General features: G+C 37.9%; 1 protein-coding gene across 3 annotated transcripts in view; it reads right to left on the bottom strand.

Moving 5' to 3' along the window:
• The window catches only part of cadm2b (cell adhesion molecule 2b), a 139,484-nt gene that overhangs the window by 26,105 nt on the left and 95,442 nt on the right, over nt 1-17,937 (bottom strand). For all 3 annotated transcript variants that reach the window (XM_069161372.1, XM_069161374.1, XM_069161373.1), the window contains one exon: nt 3,348-3,497. In XM_069161372.1, coding sequence (XP_069017473.1) covers nt 3,348-3,497 — 150 coding nt within the window. The remainder of the gene's footprint in view (nt 1-3,347; nt 3,498-17,937) is intronic.

The following is a 17,937-nucleotide window of genomic DNA, read 5'->3' as shown; positions in this document are numbered from 1 at the left end:
AAAGGGAGGATGTTAGGCTCAATGGTTGGGTGTACAAAGTGTCACCATGATGGTCATTATGGACCACAGTTTATATTCTGTCTCATACCAATGTTTGTCGCTCTAAACCCCTCAAGCCTTTAGCGATTTGTTAATGTAATTTCACATTACAATAAGTTACCTTCTCCCCATTACAAAGCCGGAGTGAGATTTGAAAAACACAAAATTGACGTATTTACTTCTGTCAAATCAAAACTGTGGATTAGAGAGTGAAACAGCCTAATAACAACGCATCACTAATGTTGTTGGACCTCTTCCAAAAATTCCCAGCAGTAACTTGAACAGATGCATCAGAAATGAAGCACAAGAAGGCTACATCAATGTTAATCATAGTTGTACTATCACTGAATGCGTTTCACTCAGTTTGTGTTTTAATAACAGATCCAGCCTGGTCCCAGGACAGGGACCTCCATGGTGGAAAGGATTAAACACGATCAATATCTTCTCCATATCTTATCCAGGTGAAGTGGCCCAAAACGAACCAAACCTCTACAACAGAGATGGCAGAGCAGAAAACGTTGCGTTGAAAAGCACTGACAAATCCTTTGCCATTAAGGAGTTTTAAGTCCAGGCTTACATTACTGACATGAACAATGCTTGATACAAAGGAATTCACACATAACATATGTCTTAAAGTTAAACTGGAGTAGATTTATTGTATTTAATGCTTTTTGAAAGACAGACATTCTTGTCTCCTTGTCTGTAATTGCTTTTCTTTTTTTGTATTCTCATTTGTCAGACCTGAATTTAAATGGAACAAATTATAGTCAGGGCAAAGGGCAGATTTTGTCTTACTTTACCCAGCAGCTTTAAAACTCAGCTGATATAATATGAAATATAGGACTATTTTTTGTATGTTTCTCTGTACTCCACTATAGCTTGTCAAAGGAATTTAAAAGGTCATTTCAATACCCCTTTTGCTACTGCCCTACTATATATCAACCTCCAAACACATCCAGACAAATACCCTTATCTTTAATAACGGGCTTGAGGGATTGAGCAAAGGTAGATTAAAAAAAAAATGCCTCACAGTGTCATTACTTGAATGTGTTCAGCATCCAGATTCACACATAAAAGCTGTAACAGCTGAATTTCTTTTGGATTACACATGCACAATGACAAACTACCTCCATCCCCTCTGTGGAGAGACAGTAGGGGGAACTTGCATGTGCATCAAATGCTAACATATGGCCATGCTGTCATAGACTCCCGAGAGGATTGTAATATGCAGACAGGTGAACAGCAGAGACAACAAACAGAGACAACAAGTGGAGAGATATGTATCTAAGCAGGAGGTAAAAAAGCAACAACTAAACACCGGGAACAAGTAAATGTAAAATAGTTGCAATAATCTAATCGACTCAGTGACAGCAATCTATGAGCAGCTGTTCATCAGATGCAGAAAACAGCCTGCTTCAAACTCAGCCAGTCTGCAGTTAGCTGTTGGACTGAAATGTAGCATAAGGTTGAATCTAACATTTTTCATTGGCTCTACAAGATGGGACAACAAACGGGAGAAGAAGGACAGTTGAAGCCCTCTGCCAAGCAATTAACTAGTGATTTGGCACAGAAGAGATTTCTTCCCAGGTGTCCCACCCTGTTCTGCGTATGAAGCTTGTGTTGTTCCACGCCTCCCGTTTCTCCTGATGGCCTCACAGACATCATATTATTTGTGCCAATAAAGCTTTTCATTTGGCTGTAGAAGATGGAGAGGAAGCGTTTCCACACTTAACCCTGGCAACCTCTGCTGAGTGGACTACATTCATTTTGTCGTCCTTATTGCTCAGGAAGAGGATTCTGTCATGCAATATAAATGGTTACCAAAGAAGGGCAAAGTGACTCATACGTATTTCTCTCTCCAAACTTTACATGTTTATAGCGGCAGCATTCAATATTTATAAGTAGTTACAAATTACATTATATATATTATTATATAAATGAGAACAATACATTACATTACATTTCATTTAGCTTTTATCCAAAGCGACTTACAATAAGTGCATTTCAACCATGAGGGTACAAAACCCAGAACAACAGGAATCAAGAAAATACAATTTCTTCAAGAAAGCCAAACTACAAAGTGCCATCAGTAAGTGCCATTTTAAGTGCTACTAAAGTTCTACTGTTCTACTGTTACAGTTTAGCAGGCTTCATTTAAACAAAATGAAATAACCAAAATATAGGAATTAATGTATCACATGTTACATCTCTTTAAATGAGCAAAAGAGGTGAAGGCGTTATTTTTCTTTCCAATAGAAATTTTTAAATATGGTCGGGCATTAAAAAACGATATCTATTGTACACTAGGATAAGACCATAAGTCCATGATTTTAGCCAGAGTTGACTTCTGCTTGAATTACATTCCATTTCATTTGAAATTGAAATCATTTGGGCTCATTCACACCATATTCCACAAGAGTATCTGTTTAAGATTCAGTTAACTTTCGTTTAATTGTATCTGGAAGTAATTTCATCTAATAGAACACCTTAGACCTCATTACTAAATCCAATCAGTTGTAAGGAAGGAAGCATCTCTTCAAACCAGGCTGTGACTCTCATTCTGCTGGTTCACTCTGGCATCTCTCTCTCCTATCAATTATTATTCAAAAGTAAAGTTCATCTTCAATCACTGAACCAATGATATTGTATTAGCAGCTACAGCATAAATGAAAAGGGTAATATGCTGTGAGAAACACTGAGAGATGAGCATCCGAGCCCTTACAAGACCAGTCCACTGTTCTACTCCTTTTCACCCCAATTCCAATTTGTCAACTCCAGACTTTTGCCACCTTTAAATTGGATTTAGCTGGTGAGATCATATTATAATTTATTCGGGCTCAGGCCTTGTTTCACGAGGTTGCAACAGTGTACTTCCTTCTCAGAGTGACATGCAAACAGCTATCCAAATGTAGGGCAACAAAAATACTAATTAAGCCCAATCATCTCACAATCCACAGGCGCTACAGTGTTGTAAACAAAACTGTCAGTGTTGCATGATTACAAAAGTACAATTGAAAAACAGTCTATTTCTGTTTAGTCTGTGCCCTGGGACATCAATAGCGACATAAAGTCATTAAAAGTCTGCTTCGACATTACGGGTAATGCTTATATTTTCCTCTTATCATATCTTTTCTCTGTATTCACTCAAAGTATGTGCTTGCAGGCAGGCAGACTGAAAGAATTGCGAACATTCCAAATATGAAAAATGTATGAATAAGACTCCTGTTGTCATACAATTTGCCTCAGACATCTTTGTGATACTTCATCATTTTATCATTACGGTCATTACCCACGGGAAAATTACTTACCTTTCTTGTCCCCAAAGAACAGCGTCTGTTGTGCAGGGTTTGACCACTGGAGGGAAGTGTTATCATTGTAATCCACACGACAGGTCATGTTGGCCGTGCCCCCCTCCACCACCGTCACATTCTGAGTTATGGGAAACTGACCCTGGCTACCTGTGGGATTATAAAACAGAGTTTGAGGTCAAGGCCGTGACATAAATAGATTTCTCTTTTCGACTGGTTGTTACTGTCTTTTCACTGAATCACACTTGACACCTTCCAATGTTAATGTTCTGTCATCACATTGTCCAGTTACATTAATGTCTTCATTAGATCACCGTAAACCGAAGTTAACCTAATGGGAGCCTGGACGACACGGTCTCCAGCCTTCGACCTAGAAGAAAGCGTTTTTATTATGTTGGAAACAACGGTGGGTTTTACTCTCCCAGTGTGCCTTCCTTACTGCCTTTTTGCAGGGCCCTAATTGGTAGCATGGCCTAATTAGAGGTAGTCATGTTCTGCTGAAGAGTGTAGAGCTGCAGCTGGGTGGTAAATTGACACATAATCCCAGGCACTGTGGGCCTTCGATCCGAGCGACTACCGTGCCCTGAAACAGCCGCTCATCACAGTGTGAAGAAGACATCCAAATGAGGCCTAATCACCCTGCTGGATTTTACCTTCTTTTTCCACATTTGTACTTGTCGTCTCAGCAAAGTCCCCTAATTACACTGCAGAAGCATTTTTATCCTGCCGGTTTTTTACTGAACTCTGCCAAGCTTCTGAAACAGATGACTAAAACTAATACTCTTTTGAAGAGAATTGTGATAAGACAAAGCTTAGGCTGATATAAGCCTGACCAACCCAGCCCCTTTAAGGATGACAGTAAACAACAACTGCGCTAGAACTCTTGCGTTCATGCTTGAAGCTGATTGGGCTGTATTTGCCTGGAAGCATTTCATTGTCCACAAACTAATCTTGGTACATGTTTTCTCTTGATTTCATAAGTCTGCTTTGCAAGACATTTGTACAGTAACGTGCCTGAATTTGAAGGTGACATTGTGCCTCCCAGGTACAGTTCACCGCAGGGACATTTCAACTAAGGGAGCAGCTGTCTGCCTCATTAGTCCAGCTCACACAGGGGAGCAGAGGAGGCTGGGACAGCCAAAGATGTGTGGACCTTCCTTGACCTCGATTGTCCTGATGGAGACCATTGTCAGCACAGGTGAAGGTGAGGCTGACTATAAATAGTGATGGGAAGAATTATTGCACATTATGTAAATCTTTAATACCCCTCTGCTCACTGCTCAGGCAATAACAGCTTTTAGAGAACTTCTTAAAAAAAAAAAAAAAAAAAAAAAAAAAAAAAAGGCTTTTAATTTTTTATTTAATAAACATGCCTAATCTACCATATTTTTTTTAATTATTTTATTTGTTATTGTTATTGTTGGATATTTTGTTTAATTTACCTTACTGCAATAGTGAAATGGTTAAATATCAAAACATAATTTTTCTTAATATTATTATTACATCCATTTTCACAACATTGTGCTATTAAACGCATCATTTCATCATGTCATCATTACAATAATTCACAAGCAGTGGGTGGATATCATGTAAAACTGGTTGTGCATGCCATTACATTATGAGGGGAAATTGATGGAGATGCATCATGTGTGGGGTCCCATGTGGAGGTGTTTCTGTCAGTTTTTGCATAGCTGTTTTCACAGAAAATATGGGCAATCCAAACACTGATGAATAGAACTCCCAATCCCTCAGATTTTACCCTGGTTGGAGTTTGCAGGATTGCTTTAGCAAAAACCCGATGATGAATTTTTTTTTAATTATGCCCGCATGACTAATAAAGGCGGTTCCCACAATCAGAAGTGGCTGTGTCATGACTATTGTTTTTAACAAAGTATCAGCTGGTCTTCACAGAATACAATAATGAAATTCTACAGTCTTGACATTCTGTAGCAGTCTGGAGTGTGAAAATGGTGTCCTTTCTGTGGAAACATAATCCCCAGTGCCAGCTACAGAATATATTTCTTTTTTTTTTATATGGTAATTGGAGGGGAACTGGCTTTACTTCCACAGTACAGTGCCACACAATATTCTAGAAAGTCTTTGAATCACAAACCACTCCAAGAATGCTACACTGTGCTGTGTAACCCTTTAAAGACACAAATGTTAAGGTGTGTGTGACGACGAGAATAATTTCATTTGTATAACCTACAGTACATTTTTACAGAAAGTTGTGGTAACACTTTACATTACAACATTGTAGAAGTTGTAAATGAATGGTTAACATCTTGTGGCAACAGGGAAACACTGCAGTATTGGCATCACAATAGCAAAGGTAATCAGATAATATTGGTAATATTGGGATTTCACTTCTATAATGTGGTAATAAGGTTCAAACACATGAGGGCAAGAGTGACAGAGAACCCAAACAGTTTCTTTTACCCATTTTGCTGATTAATTTCTAGAAATTGTGCAGGCAACAGACGGTTTGATAAATATCCGTCTCATCCTCCAACAGGCCTTTATCACAGACAAACTTTTGGCATGTCACAGCAGAAAAAGCACAGGCCTACACAATACAATTAATGATGGCTAAAATCTATTTATCTTCTCCAATGTCAGGGTCCTGGTACTGTGCATACTGATGCAGCCACAGTCATGGCTTAAAGTGACACTTGAATACAACAGAGCCATTGTTCATGTTACTAGTAATACCTGTTCTTCTTCTATTATAAGTCAAAATCCCATTAGTTTGTTGCACCTGTTAAAGTTCAAGAGCTGCATCCTTTCTTTTTTAAATAAGTGAAATTAAGTATGTTTATTATGTAAGTGACAGACATTACATAAATTAAAACTGATTTACAAGGGAAGTGCACAAGGGATATGTCTGACTAGATTTCCATCCATCCATCCATCCATCGATTGCTAAAACGGTTGTTTTTAGAGCTTTTCAGATGATGCATTATGGATAAACAACTGTGCAGACACTATGGGCACATGGAAGGTTTTTGTGTGTTTGTCTGCTTGTTTTTCATAATAAAGATTTGATGGACACCAGGAGAATAATGGGATATAATGATATGATTACTTCAGGTAAACTCTTTGAAAACGGTATCTTTAAAGCACTGAGCAATTTAAAGTGTGTGTGTGTGTGTGGGTACGCACGCACGCACACACACACACACACACACACACACGTATAGAGTGGAAAGTAAAATCAGCACAGGAAATATTTTTTTCTACACCATCCACAGTGAGTAACCACTAGACTGAATTCCAGCTTAATGTCAATGTTAGGATGATCAGAGTGCTATTTATTATACCTTTTGAAAAGCAGAAGTCTTCATATGAGTTTTTCTAAAGTAAGGGAAGATTTGAGTCAGTTTGAAAAGTGAGTTTCACAAAATCCGGTAGCTGTTTCTGAAACATGGTAAAATGATGAATCTGCCTCTGATTTTAATATAGAAGGAAATGTTCTTCACCAATACAAGGAATAAAAAGGCAGTACACAAATGTTTTCATTTTTGCATGTATCCACTGTATGTACTAACTGTGTAGTGTGGTGTAATTAATTATAAATTAATCCATCCACAAAGACATTTCCCTTCATGATCCTGTTAATTAAGTTCTGATATAAATTGCTATAATTTGCTCAGATCCCATTTAATGGGCTTTATAAATGATAGAAGATACATTTAAAATAAAGATGACACATTATTAAATAGGAAACACAGCAACACAAAGGAGATTTTGAAAACAAATGAAATTAAAGCCACAATGTGTGTGATTTGAACATTTAAAACATTTAAGTGCATCAGTATTCCCTGATTACGAGTACCATATGTATTCAAAGATTAAGCGTCTACGTCAAAGCAAGCAAGTTCAGGGAGTGTTGAGTCATTGCTGTGTTTTCTTGTGAAAAGGAACAAACTTTAGAAGTAATAAAGGTATGAAGGTTGTCTGCTTCACTGATGATCCAAGACAACTCAGTGAAGTGCAGTGATGAAATAAGGAATAAACCTGCACTTTTGCAAGAAGCCTTCGGGGAGGATGGGGCTATCCGTTAAACACAAAGCACAACAGCTCCACAGGCTAAAGAACTTCAATACTGGGCAATGCTGTATTGTTTTTTTGTCCACACTTCTTATGTGTAATATACTGAAAAAGAAGGCGAGGCGCCACTTATTTTTAGGCAATCGCAGCTGAAGGTTGACAGGCTTGCACCTATTCACAGTAGACAGCATGCAACCTGCCAGCCACAACAGCAAACAGGTGCGGATTGAATAGCCCGAGATGTCCTGCTGCCCCCTAAAATATGAGTACGAGGAATTTTTGCTTTTTCATGCTGGCAACTCCCCTCCTTTAATTCAGGAGTGTAATGAAGGACTATAGTGAAGAAAAATCCAATATCTGACATCATGAGTGTTTCTCTCTCTCCCCCTCTTCCCAAGCCTCCTAGTTTCTCAAAAGAGAGGTTAGGCTCACAAAAAAAGAAAAGATGAAACCTGAACTGAAAATGAACCCATTTTTACATACAAATTTAAATTGATCAATTAAAAGCCAAAATTTAATTGTTTTGTTTTTGTGCCCATATTCTAAATCAAAACATTTCTAACATCAGCCTGCTTATGGGCCTCACTTTTAAAGCTAAAATTGGTCCCTTGGCAGCGCTTTCCCCTTTCATAATTTGTGCACTAAAGCAAAGACACCACTCCAGTAAAAGATAGAACTGGCAATATCACCCTGAGCCGGGGGATTATGGTCCACATTCAGGTGGGCCACCAGCACGCTGATCATCAGTCACAATGTCAGCACACACAAGATTAGTCAAGTTGTTTGCTGTGCTTCACACAGTCAGAATGCTGCTGACACATCTCTCTAGCGTGGCATTAACTTTCATTCAGAATCAAGTGACACAGCCTCATGAGTCAAATATTGACTTGCTCAGCTAAAATTAGGTTAAAATGTAAATGAAGAGAGAGGAGAGCGTCTTCATTGTAAACACAAATATTTGATGATTAGATTTTAAAAGGGAACCACGGAAACAGATGTCGGCCTAAACGCAGATTCGATGTAGATGCTCCTCATCTCTATGAGGGATGAGGTCTGTGCAGCAGGTGTAGAGTATAAATATGAATACAGATGTTCAGAATAGCTGGCTGTTGAGTGAACATTAGCAATAAACCATTTCATTTCATCTCAGCCAGCCTCTTTTCATGGTGTTATCAGAATGCAGCTCAGACCATAGCCTGATGGAATCTGAGTCTGGTAATATTAGAAGCCAAGAATATGATACTTAGGTTATTGATTTTGCAAGTCATGTGGTCTGGGTGGTTATCGAGAAGAGGTGAATATGTGGGAGATAAAACTCTTTGTGACTGTACTTAAAAGGAGGATTAGGAGGGTTAGCTGATGAATGCAAATTGAGGTTTTTTTTGTGTTTTTTTTTTTAATCATTGTTGCTGATGTGGAAATCTTTTGGTTGTGTTTTGATGTGATACTCATGGTAAATGATGGCATGCTGGGAAACCAGGACTGGAAACTGAATCACTAGAGATCCGTGTTGCATATATAATTTCACCAATTTGTCTAATGATCACTGATCCAGGGCATATAGGTGAAAAAGATGAGGAATGTCTCTGTATCGGAGAAGAGAGAGTTAGTGGAGGAAGAATGAGCCATACCTCCCTAAAAGCCTTTCTCAGTTTCAGCTGACTGCACCAAATAATGGAAAGCAGTGCCTTGATGAATGGCTGGAGAGCAGTCAAGCACACCAGTGCAGAATAAACTATATACTGCAGGCAGGATAAAAGAAAAACAAATAACTAAAACAAAGTTTCAGAAATGCCTTCATTCATTATTGGAATGGTAACAATTATACATTTTCACATGAAATGAATGACAGGCAGTTATCAGACCACAAGTTCACCTCTGGTACTTGATTTTACAAGAGCTTCTTTGCAAATAGAAATGTCAGAGGTGCTGAGCTCCCCGCTGCATAGTAATGAGGAATAGTAGCGTCATACAGTGTCTGCCAGAGATAAATTGCAGAGTAAGAACATGTCTCTGTGTTTGTGCCAGGTACTGAATGTCTGAAATTAATTATTTGGTACAGCATGATGCCTGGATTTTTAAGTTGTACTATCCACTTTTTAGCATATGATATTTTGTCAAACAGGTTCTAAGTTAAATTCACACAAATATTGGTCAATAATTAACAAGAAAATGCTGATGTGAAATTACTTAGACTAAACATTTGATGATATTTCTTTCTCAAATTGTATGAGACGTTCTCACAATTTATAATTGACATACACATAACATTACTTTTATCTGTACAATTTTCCAACATATATTCACACTAAATGCAGTAAAAACTAAGAGTTTGGAAAAGAAAATTAGACTTTTTGCGTTAATAGTCAAGTTATTTAAACAGTCAATAGACTCTTGAGAAAATGATAATTAATTACTGCAATTGCTATGAATTTACAAAATTGTAATTAATTGGCTAACTCTAAACTGTGTGGCCTATTTGCAGCATGTTTGACAAAGACAGAAGCTCAATTTCCACAGTGTATAAATACTCCATTTAATTAAAACTTGAGAAATCTTGTGGTGTGCATTTCTTGGTAGAGTGAACAAGAAAAATAAGAGCATGCTGTCTCCTATGCGAGACAACTACAGGCAGCTTCTCTGTTCTGGTGTGAAATATAAAAAAAAGCACAAGTTACACTGTTCTCATAAGATCCCGTTGGATTGCCAATGACACCCCTCTTAAACTTTGGTTTGAAAAACCTATCCTTAACTCAGTCACTTTCCCCAGGAGAATCAATAGACACTTTATCACATATGACACATCCACCAAGGCACCAGTCATTTTACTTAAATTCTTCAGAGGTCACATACATTTTAATACAGACTAAAAATGTTGTTATAAATAACTCCAGGTTATGGTTGAGTCCCATATTTTACGATCTAGTCTAGCCTCCTCTAAACAGGCCCAGACTTGATTCAAGCTTTCTTACTAAACTTGCTAAATACAGACATTACATTACATGTTGTAGATGTTTGCTCCGAGTACTATTTTAGTAAAGACAGTGTATGCCAGTGAAGGCAGCTGGTGTCCTTGTATTTCTGACAACATTGTCTCCATGAAAGTTTTTCCAATTAAGTTTGGCTGAAAAGTAATTGCTGGCTGGATTATGTTCTGAGGCAACCTTTGTTTTGAATGAATAAAGCACCACATTTATGAACTGTCAGCAGGCGATGATTAGGGTGTGTAGCAAACCTCACACCAAAGACTGATGTCCACATCCTGATTCCTGTCTGTGGTTAAGTCTAGGCAAAAAAACACAACATTTTAGTTAAGGTTATGTAAAGATTGTGGTTTTGGTTGAATGTAAATAAACACATTGTCTTAAGACATTGTAGACTTATCCTGTACTAACGCCAAACACAATCTCACAAAAAGTTAAATGATGTTGTAGTTACAACAGGTCAATTATGAATAGCAGATATATGTGGGAAAAAAAACTGTCAATAAATATATTATTGTTTATGTACAGTATCAACGTATTTGTGACTTGTCAATTTAGTTGTAAAGCAATAAGTAAGCAGTAATTTCTTGGTGACAGGGTTGGTTTCTAAATACTCTTTAAGTCTTTTAAGTTAGGCAAAGCTGAATTCACATTTTTACCAGAATTTTATTTCAACCGAATGCTTCTGAAAACAGTGTATGACCTTCAATACAAGTTTAAATGTTGGATAGACCCTACCAAATTAAAAAAGCTGAGAGCTTGTTTGGCAAAAGCTATTACATAACCTTGTTATGCCCTCTTAGCATATATATACAGTATGACAACCAACAGTTCTCCGGCTCAGACTGCTTAATCAGTATCATTGTTTGAAATCACTTAATAAATCTCCTCTGATCAAAAAGGCCTTTTAAAATTTGTTCATAGTGTTTCTATTGATTGTTTGGCAGGTACTCCTCTGTTGGCAGAAACAGTGGTAATTACATCAGGAGCAGAATTTTGAAACCCTTGTTAATACCTCTGCCAACGCTCTTGCTAATACAATTAGTGTGTCATAAGGAGCTACACAAAATTAAAAACATGATAAAAAGCAACAGTGTGATGTAAAGTAAGTCAGCCGGTCTGACTATAACAGATTTACCATAATTTACATTTTATTTAGCAATTTGTTCCTTCAAGCGATCAGGCACAACACACAAAATATCACTCTACGTTGATGATCTGCTTCTGTACATCTCAAACCCGGCCAGATCACTTCCTGTCATTCTCTCTATCTTGGAGCAGTTCAGTAAATAATTTGGATATAAACTTAACTACCAAAAGAAAGAACTACTGCGGGATAATTCAATGGCAGAACAGCTCCCACCCTCATTAAAATCGTTGGAGGGTGGTCTTCGAGAATTAGGAATCTTCAGAACAACGTCTGTCTGATATTTTTGGTATAATCTTTACTGCTTTGGGTAACAATGTAAACGTTCCTTTACCTTTTTCCAGCACATTCCTGTACTCATTACAAGAGCATTTATTCCAAGTTAGACAAGAGAGTGTCCAAATTCCTGTGGGACTATACAACTGCTCGTATCTGGATGTCAAGCCTCTTTAACATTACCCAGTGCTACTAGGCAACCAACATTAAAAAAACTCCCATACTGGATGGGCAGCAGTATTGATAATGTAATCTGCTTGGGCTAATTTGGAAAAGGCAGTATTACAAATTTGGTGACACTCTATACTATGCTACCAGCTTCTTATACCTTCAATATTTATTAAATATCAATCCAGTTGTTAATAACTCAAAAATTCTGGACCCAATTTATAAAACACACTACACAGTAATTCTAATCTTTCTTCAGTACTTAACAATCACCTTTTCAAACCTTTATTACAAATCAAACATTCAGGTTTTATTTCAATGATGCCATGTACAAACTAATGACTTATAGAGAGTATCACTTACCTAACTCTCAACTCTTTTATTATTTCCAAATTAGAGATTTTGTCAAAAAAACAATTCCCTCTTTTCCCTAATTGTTCCCCGAAACCTTGTTTGACATCTCTGTTATCATCTGTCTTGTGCAGTTTGTACTGCACTGACTGATCTAAGAATTAAAAAAATCCAATAAAGCATTTGGAAACTAAAAATGAACATAATCTAGATCCCTTTAGCACCACATTTTGATTCAGCATCAGCAATAGGGCACTGCCAGACATATAGACACAGACCAGATTCCAGAGTGATAGTCTCAGCTCAGAAAGACATAATCAGGCCTGAGAGTGTCCGTCTCAAGCTGTCCACATAATAGCTGCCTGTCATATGACTCCCCAAAGTAGAACTGATATTACTGCTTAGTATAGTGTTTATGTGGTCTTCCTGTCAAAACTAACAACACCCCTCCCTCGAACTGAATGAAGTGGATTTGATTAATGCTGACCGTTCTGTGGAGGGCTATTGAAAATGAATACACACAACTCTCCATTCTGAAACACTTAAATCAATTTCCACGACAATTCTAAATCTGTGAAAGTAAAAAAAAATCTCTACTAATCCACTACAATATCTCAATTTTGAGGGTGCAGTGCAAAAATAAAAAGCAATGTCTCACTCATACTTTATTGTGTAAATTACTGTATTGATACAACTGTGGTAATAATAACAATTACTGTATAATGATTATTTTTCACTAAATCTCAAAGAAACAACAGCTCTTTCTTGAGCTAAACTGTAATACTCCCATCATATGCTTCTAGAGACCATTCACACACAGTTTGAGGCACATACATAACATTATTTTCTATTATTTTGTCCTGTGGCAAGTCAGTGCTTGGGCACTGGCCAGGCATTGTAGAGGGCGTTCTTTTCTGCCCTACCATTGACGAACCAACCATCGACCCCTCCATCTGCCCATCTGACCAGAATGGTCAAGATTCAAATACCTCACCTACTATTTCATCGATTGTTTTACAACCCCCGTTTACAAAAAAGTTAGAACGTTGTGTAAAATGTAAATAAAACAGAATGCAATGCTATGCAAATCATATAAACCCATTGAGACCCAATTGAAAATTATAGTTTCTACTTTAGCACCACCATTAAGTTGTCAGATTTGGTTTTCAGGAAAATATCTTGAAACTGATTTCCTGCTGGTTTTAGTAAGATGGAATAAAATTGTAGTTTGGCTATTCAATAATTTCAAAATAATTTTGGACTAAATAGATTAAATTCTGATAATATGGCTGTGATGAGCTTTGCTTTTAAGAACATAAAAATCAGTGAAAGCACACACAATGCTCAAACTGAATGCATTCATGAAACCCACAGTTGAGTTCCTTTTCTTTGTGTGGATTTCCACTACATACAAAACAGAAAAGGTTTGTCCCTTGGATGCATTAAGGTTTGTTTATTGACGATTCCAATAAAATGTTATTTAAACAAAAATGATGCATCTTTGACCAAGAGAAAGCCGGCTTTACAGCCAAATGTGTTGTTGCCTGAGGTCAGTTAACCTGATCTAACGAGATTCTGTCCAATGCAATACACATTTAACTCCTTGCCATATTTGTTATTATTTTCTTCTGTACTTGCCAAAGTGCATTGCGGTAACCTCATGCTGAATTTTGGGAACTTGGAGCATGGAACAGCTCAAACTGCAGACAGCCAACTAAAATGTCTGACATACCAAATATCCAAACAATTGTTTGAGAGCCAGATTGTTGATTATGCAGAAGTTAATCAGGCATCGTAATCCCCCCTCAAACTACCTAACAACATATGTGGCAGAAAGTTTCCCCAATTTGGGGCAAATCCATACTGTGTCAAAAAAGAGCATTCGGGACCAAACTGGGACAGCGGCTCCAGCAGATTTCAGGAACTGTACAACAGGTGGGTGGTCGAGGCAAATGGCCGCTCACCTCTGAGTCTGGATCAGTTGGAGGTTTCTTCTTATTAAAAGAGAGTTTTGCACACTCCATACTGCTCATGTGTGAATTGTGGAGTCTCTCCCAAAATATTTTAGGTTCTTGACCTTACTATGTAACACACGTTATGATGACTTAAGTTGTGATATGGCACTACAAAAATCAAAATTTAATTTCGTTGAATTTAAAGTCTCTGTTAAAAGAATGAAGTCGCAGGTTTGGAACACGTGATATAAAACACAAAACCCTCAAATTCGTAGACCTTTGGTAGAGGACCTGACCTTGAAGAAGACACACATCTCACCATGTGAAGGGTGAGAGGACGATTAGTGTGCAATGCAAAACTACTGATTCATTCTAAAACATTAAAAAGCAAAGTAGTGAAGCCAGTGTACTAATCCATTAACTTGATTAAATTAATATCATTGATATCCATGCATGCAGGCTTATTTCAAGGTAGAATAGAGAGGTGTTGCAAACAGCATAATAAAGCTGACCACATCTGCCATTTAAATAATATCAGTACTGACACATGCATGAACTACCTTTGATTGAAAGTATGTGTTGATAAAAGACATGTTTTAAAAGTTAAAGGGTATGAGAGAAGACTGGCAGCTCTTTCTAGTCGGCTTGTGAAGTAGCCCTGACTGTTTTCACCTAGAGTGACCTTTACTGAGCAGGAAAAACATGGGCAAATATATATTTCATATGATTTATTACTTACTGAAAGGCCACATCTGTCACAAAAAAACAATCATTTACACTGACAGTGTAATTTAAACCCTATTGCCTCGACATCAACAAAAATCCATCCCATGTTTATGGTAAACCTGCTGATCCGAGGCACTCAGTAAGCGATAAAACTCATCAGCCTACTTGATTGGGGAGATTTAAGCAACTATTTAAGGGCAGCAGCTAATTAGCACGAAATCTAGATCTGATCCATTAACTGAGGCTAATCTGTAAATTACCTGTCCAAGGTGATGCATGTTTGAAAACTGTACACCTTCCAGCTCAAGCAGAGTCAGCTTTAGATAATGTCCCAAGCTAAAATCAACAAGGGATATTTAGGGCCTGATTTTAAAGGTTTGCGTGAGTAAAATCACATGCAAACTTCACACCACCTGCAAAAAAAATGTCCAAACTGATCTACTAACGACGTGCAGTGAGGATTGCGTCTTTCAACTGTGCAATTTAACACACGCTGTCCATTTTACGTGTTTGCCTGAATGCATATGCAATATTGGGCGTTTCTACTCAAATGTGCAAAATACTGGGAGGGGAAATGCAAATACATAGTTTTAGCAGCCGCGATTATATTGACTAAACCAGAAAGTAGAAATAGGAGAAGTCATTGCGTGTTTATTTTAGTATGACTGAAAGGAACGTATTAATCCAGTACGCAACTCTGGAGAGACGGCTGCTCTTATTGTGGCGAGAAGGAGATGCAGGAAAGCAAAGAATATGTAAAGAACGCATTTATCCAACCATTTGAACATTTATGAGATGTCAGAGGCAAAAAATGATTTAGACATATCGTTTGGCCAGCAATGACCTTTCTGAGTTATTGAATGAACTGAATGATGATTTACAGCCAACAACAAGGAAGACCGGACTTCAGCATTCTCCTGCCAGCGTATCGCTGCGGGATATCCCGCCCAGTCCCGTTAGTCAGGTGTGCTATCCCTGGTCCTGAATGTGTACCGCAAAATTCACAGGTAGGCAATAGGCTTCCCGAGCACTCGCGAGGCACTGAATGAGACTAATTCACCTGCTCATCACAGAAAGAGCTGCACCTGCTGCTCAGTGTTTGTTAGAGGATCTCATCCACCGGCCCTCCTGTTTTATTGCAGACGTTTTATTATTTCGCCTTTTTGTTTTCCCCACGGCATAGACTTCCTTGCCAATAATCTCCTATATAGCATTTTGTTCTTGGTGTCTTAATTTTAATGGGATCAGAATTTATTTTCCTTTTGTGGTCGCTCTGTTTTCCATTGCTGGAATCACTTTAACACAGGCAAACCCATAAATTAAATACAGCGATTTGCAGCTGATATCAGTGACGCAATTACTCTTAGTAAATCACATGCAAAACGGATGCAAAATAAATGTGCAAACTTTTGGAAAAAACATGCAATTTAGCACCTTTTGTTTGAGATCTTAGTAAATCAGGCCCATAAAGTATTACTATACAGGCCTTCCAGTATAAAATGTATTTAGACATCGTATATCTCCATGTACACTTATTGTAAAAGGAAAGACTGTTTTTAGTTTAGCCCATATTAATGTAATCTACTTCACGTCACTCTTTCTCACGCCCCTTTAAGGACACATGCAATGAGGATGGAGGACACAGCTTACCGTGTGCAGGTCCAATCTATTTAAACTCTATCTCAGGTGGAAATGACCCCTGTATGTGTTTTTTTTTGCTTGCATTACATGTGTTTATGTAAAATCTTATCAAGACACATGCAACTTTATCTGCACTGGGATGAGAGTGATTTTCTACAATGCTTCCGTCAGCTGTAAACAAGAAAATAGACAAGCACATTGCATGTGTTGAGATAACCCCACCGGCATTCAACAACTGTGTATCAGCTCTGTATTGCATTCATAGTCTGCATTGATAGTGTCATTCTAAATGATGCACTCAGTTGATTGAGCTGATGAAGTCTTTTAGAAAGGAAATAACCCAAGACGGAGAGCTGTCTGTCAGCTTTGCCTTCAATCAAAAAGAACATTTGGTGCCATTAACTGAGTATCACCTGAGCAAAAGTGAACCTTCCTCAAAACAGAGGTGGTACTGTCCATTGTCCTCCCCTGTGATTTACCACAGTCGGGGAGATAGAGGGAAGGTAGGGGGTGGACAATCCACAGAACTGGCGATAAATATCCCTGCTGGGGGAAACGCTTAGCAATGTTTTTTTTCTTCTGAGATAAAAAAAAAAAAAGGAAAGAGGAAAGTGGCAATACATCAGCTTCAAAAAGTGGGTCAGAAGTACTGTCTCCAGGTGAAACAGGAAATTACATGTTCAAATGGTGTTACTTACAAGAGAGTACATTTGATGTGCCTCAAACTAACTTTGATATGGTGTTTTTTTTGTCAAATCATATCTCATGTTAGTGTTATTCTACACCATCCATTATCTATACCTGCTTTATCCTGAAAGACACATTTCTTTGGACTGTGGGAGGTAGCCGAAGTAACCAGAAAAAACAGGTACGGAGAAAACAAGCAAACCCCACACAAGAGGGACTCAGCTTCAACACCCTCTTGCTGTGAGGCGACAATGCTAACCACTGTGCCACCGTAAATGGCAAGATTAGCAATATAACCATATATACAGTGGGTACGGAAAGTATTCAGACCCCTTTAAATTTTTCACTCTTTGTTTCATTGCAGCCATTTGCTAAAATCAAAAAAGTTCATTTTATTTCTCATTAATGTACACTCAGCACCCCATGTTGACAGAAAAAAACAGAAATGTAGAAATTTGTGCAAATTTATTCAAAAAGAAAAACTGAAATATCACATGGTCATAAGTATTCAGACCCTTTGCTCAGTATTGAGTAGAAGCACCCTTTTGAGCTAGTACAGCCATGAGTCTTCTTGGGAATGATGCAACAAGCTTTTCACACCTGGA

This window comes from Embiotoca jacksoni, unplaced genomic scaffold, assembly GCF_022577435.1.
Source record: "Embiotoca jacksoni isolate LCO1_2020_lvr unplaced genomic scaffold, fEmbJac1.0.p SCAF_28, whole genome shotgun sequence".
Taxonomy (NCBI): Eukaryota; Metazoa; Chordata; class Actinopteri; family Embiotocidae; genus Embiotoca; species Embiotoca jacksoni.
This window is presented reverse-complemented; position numbering and strand designations above follow the sequence as displayed.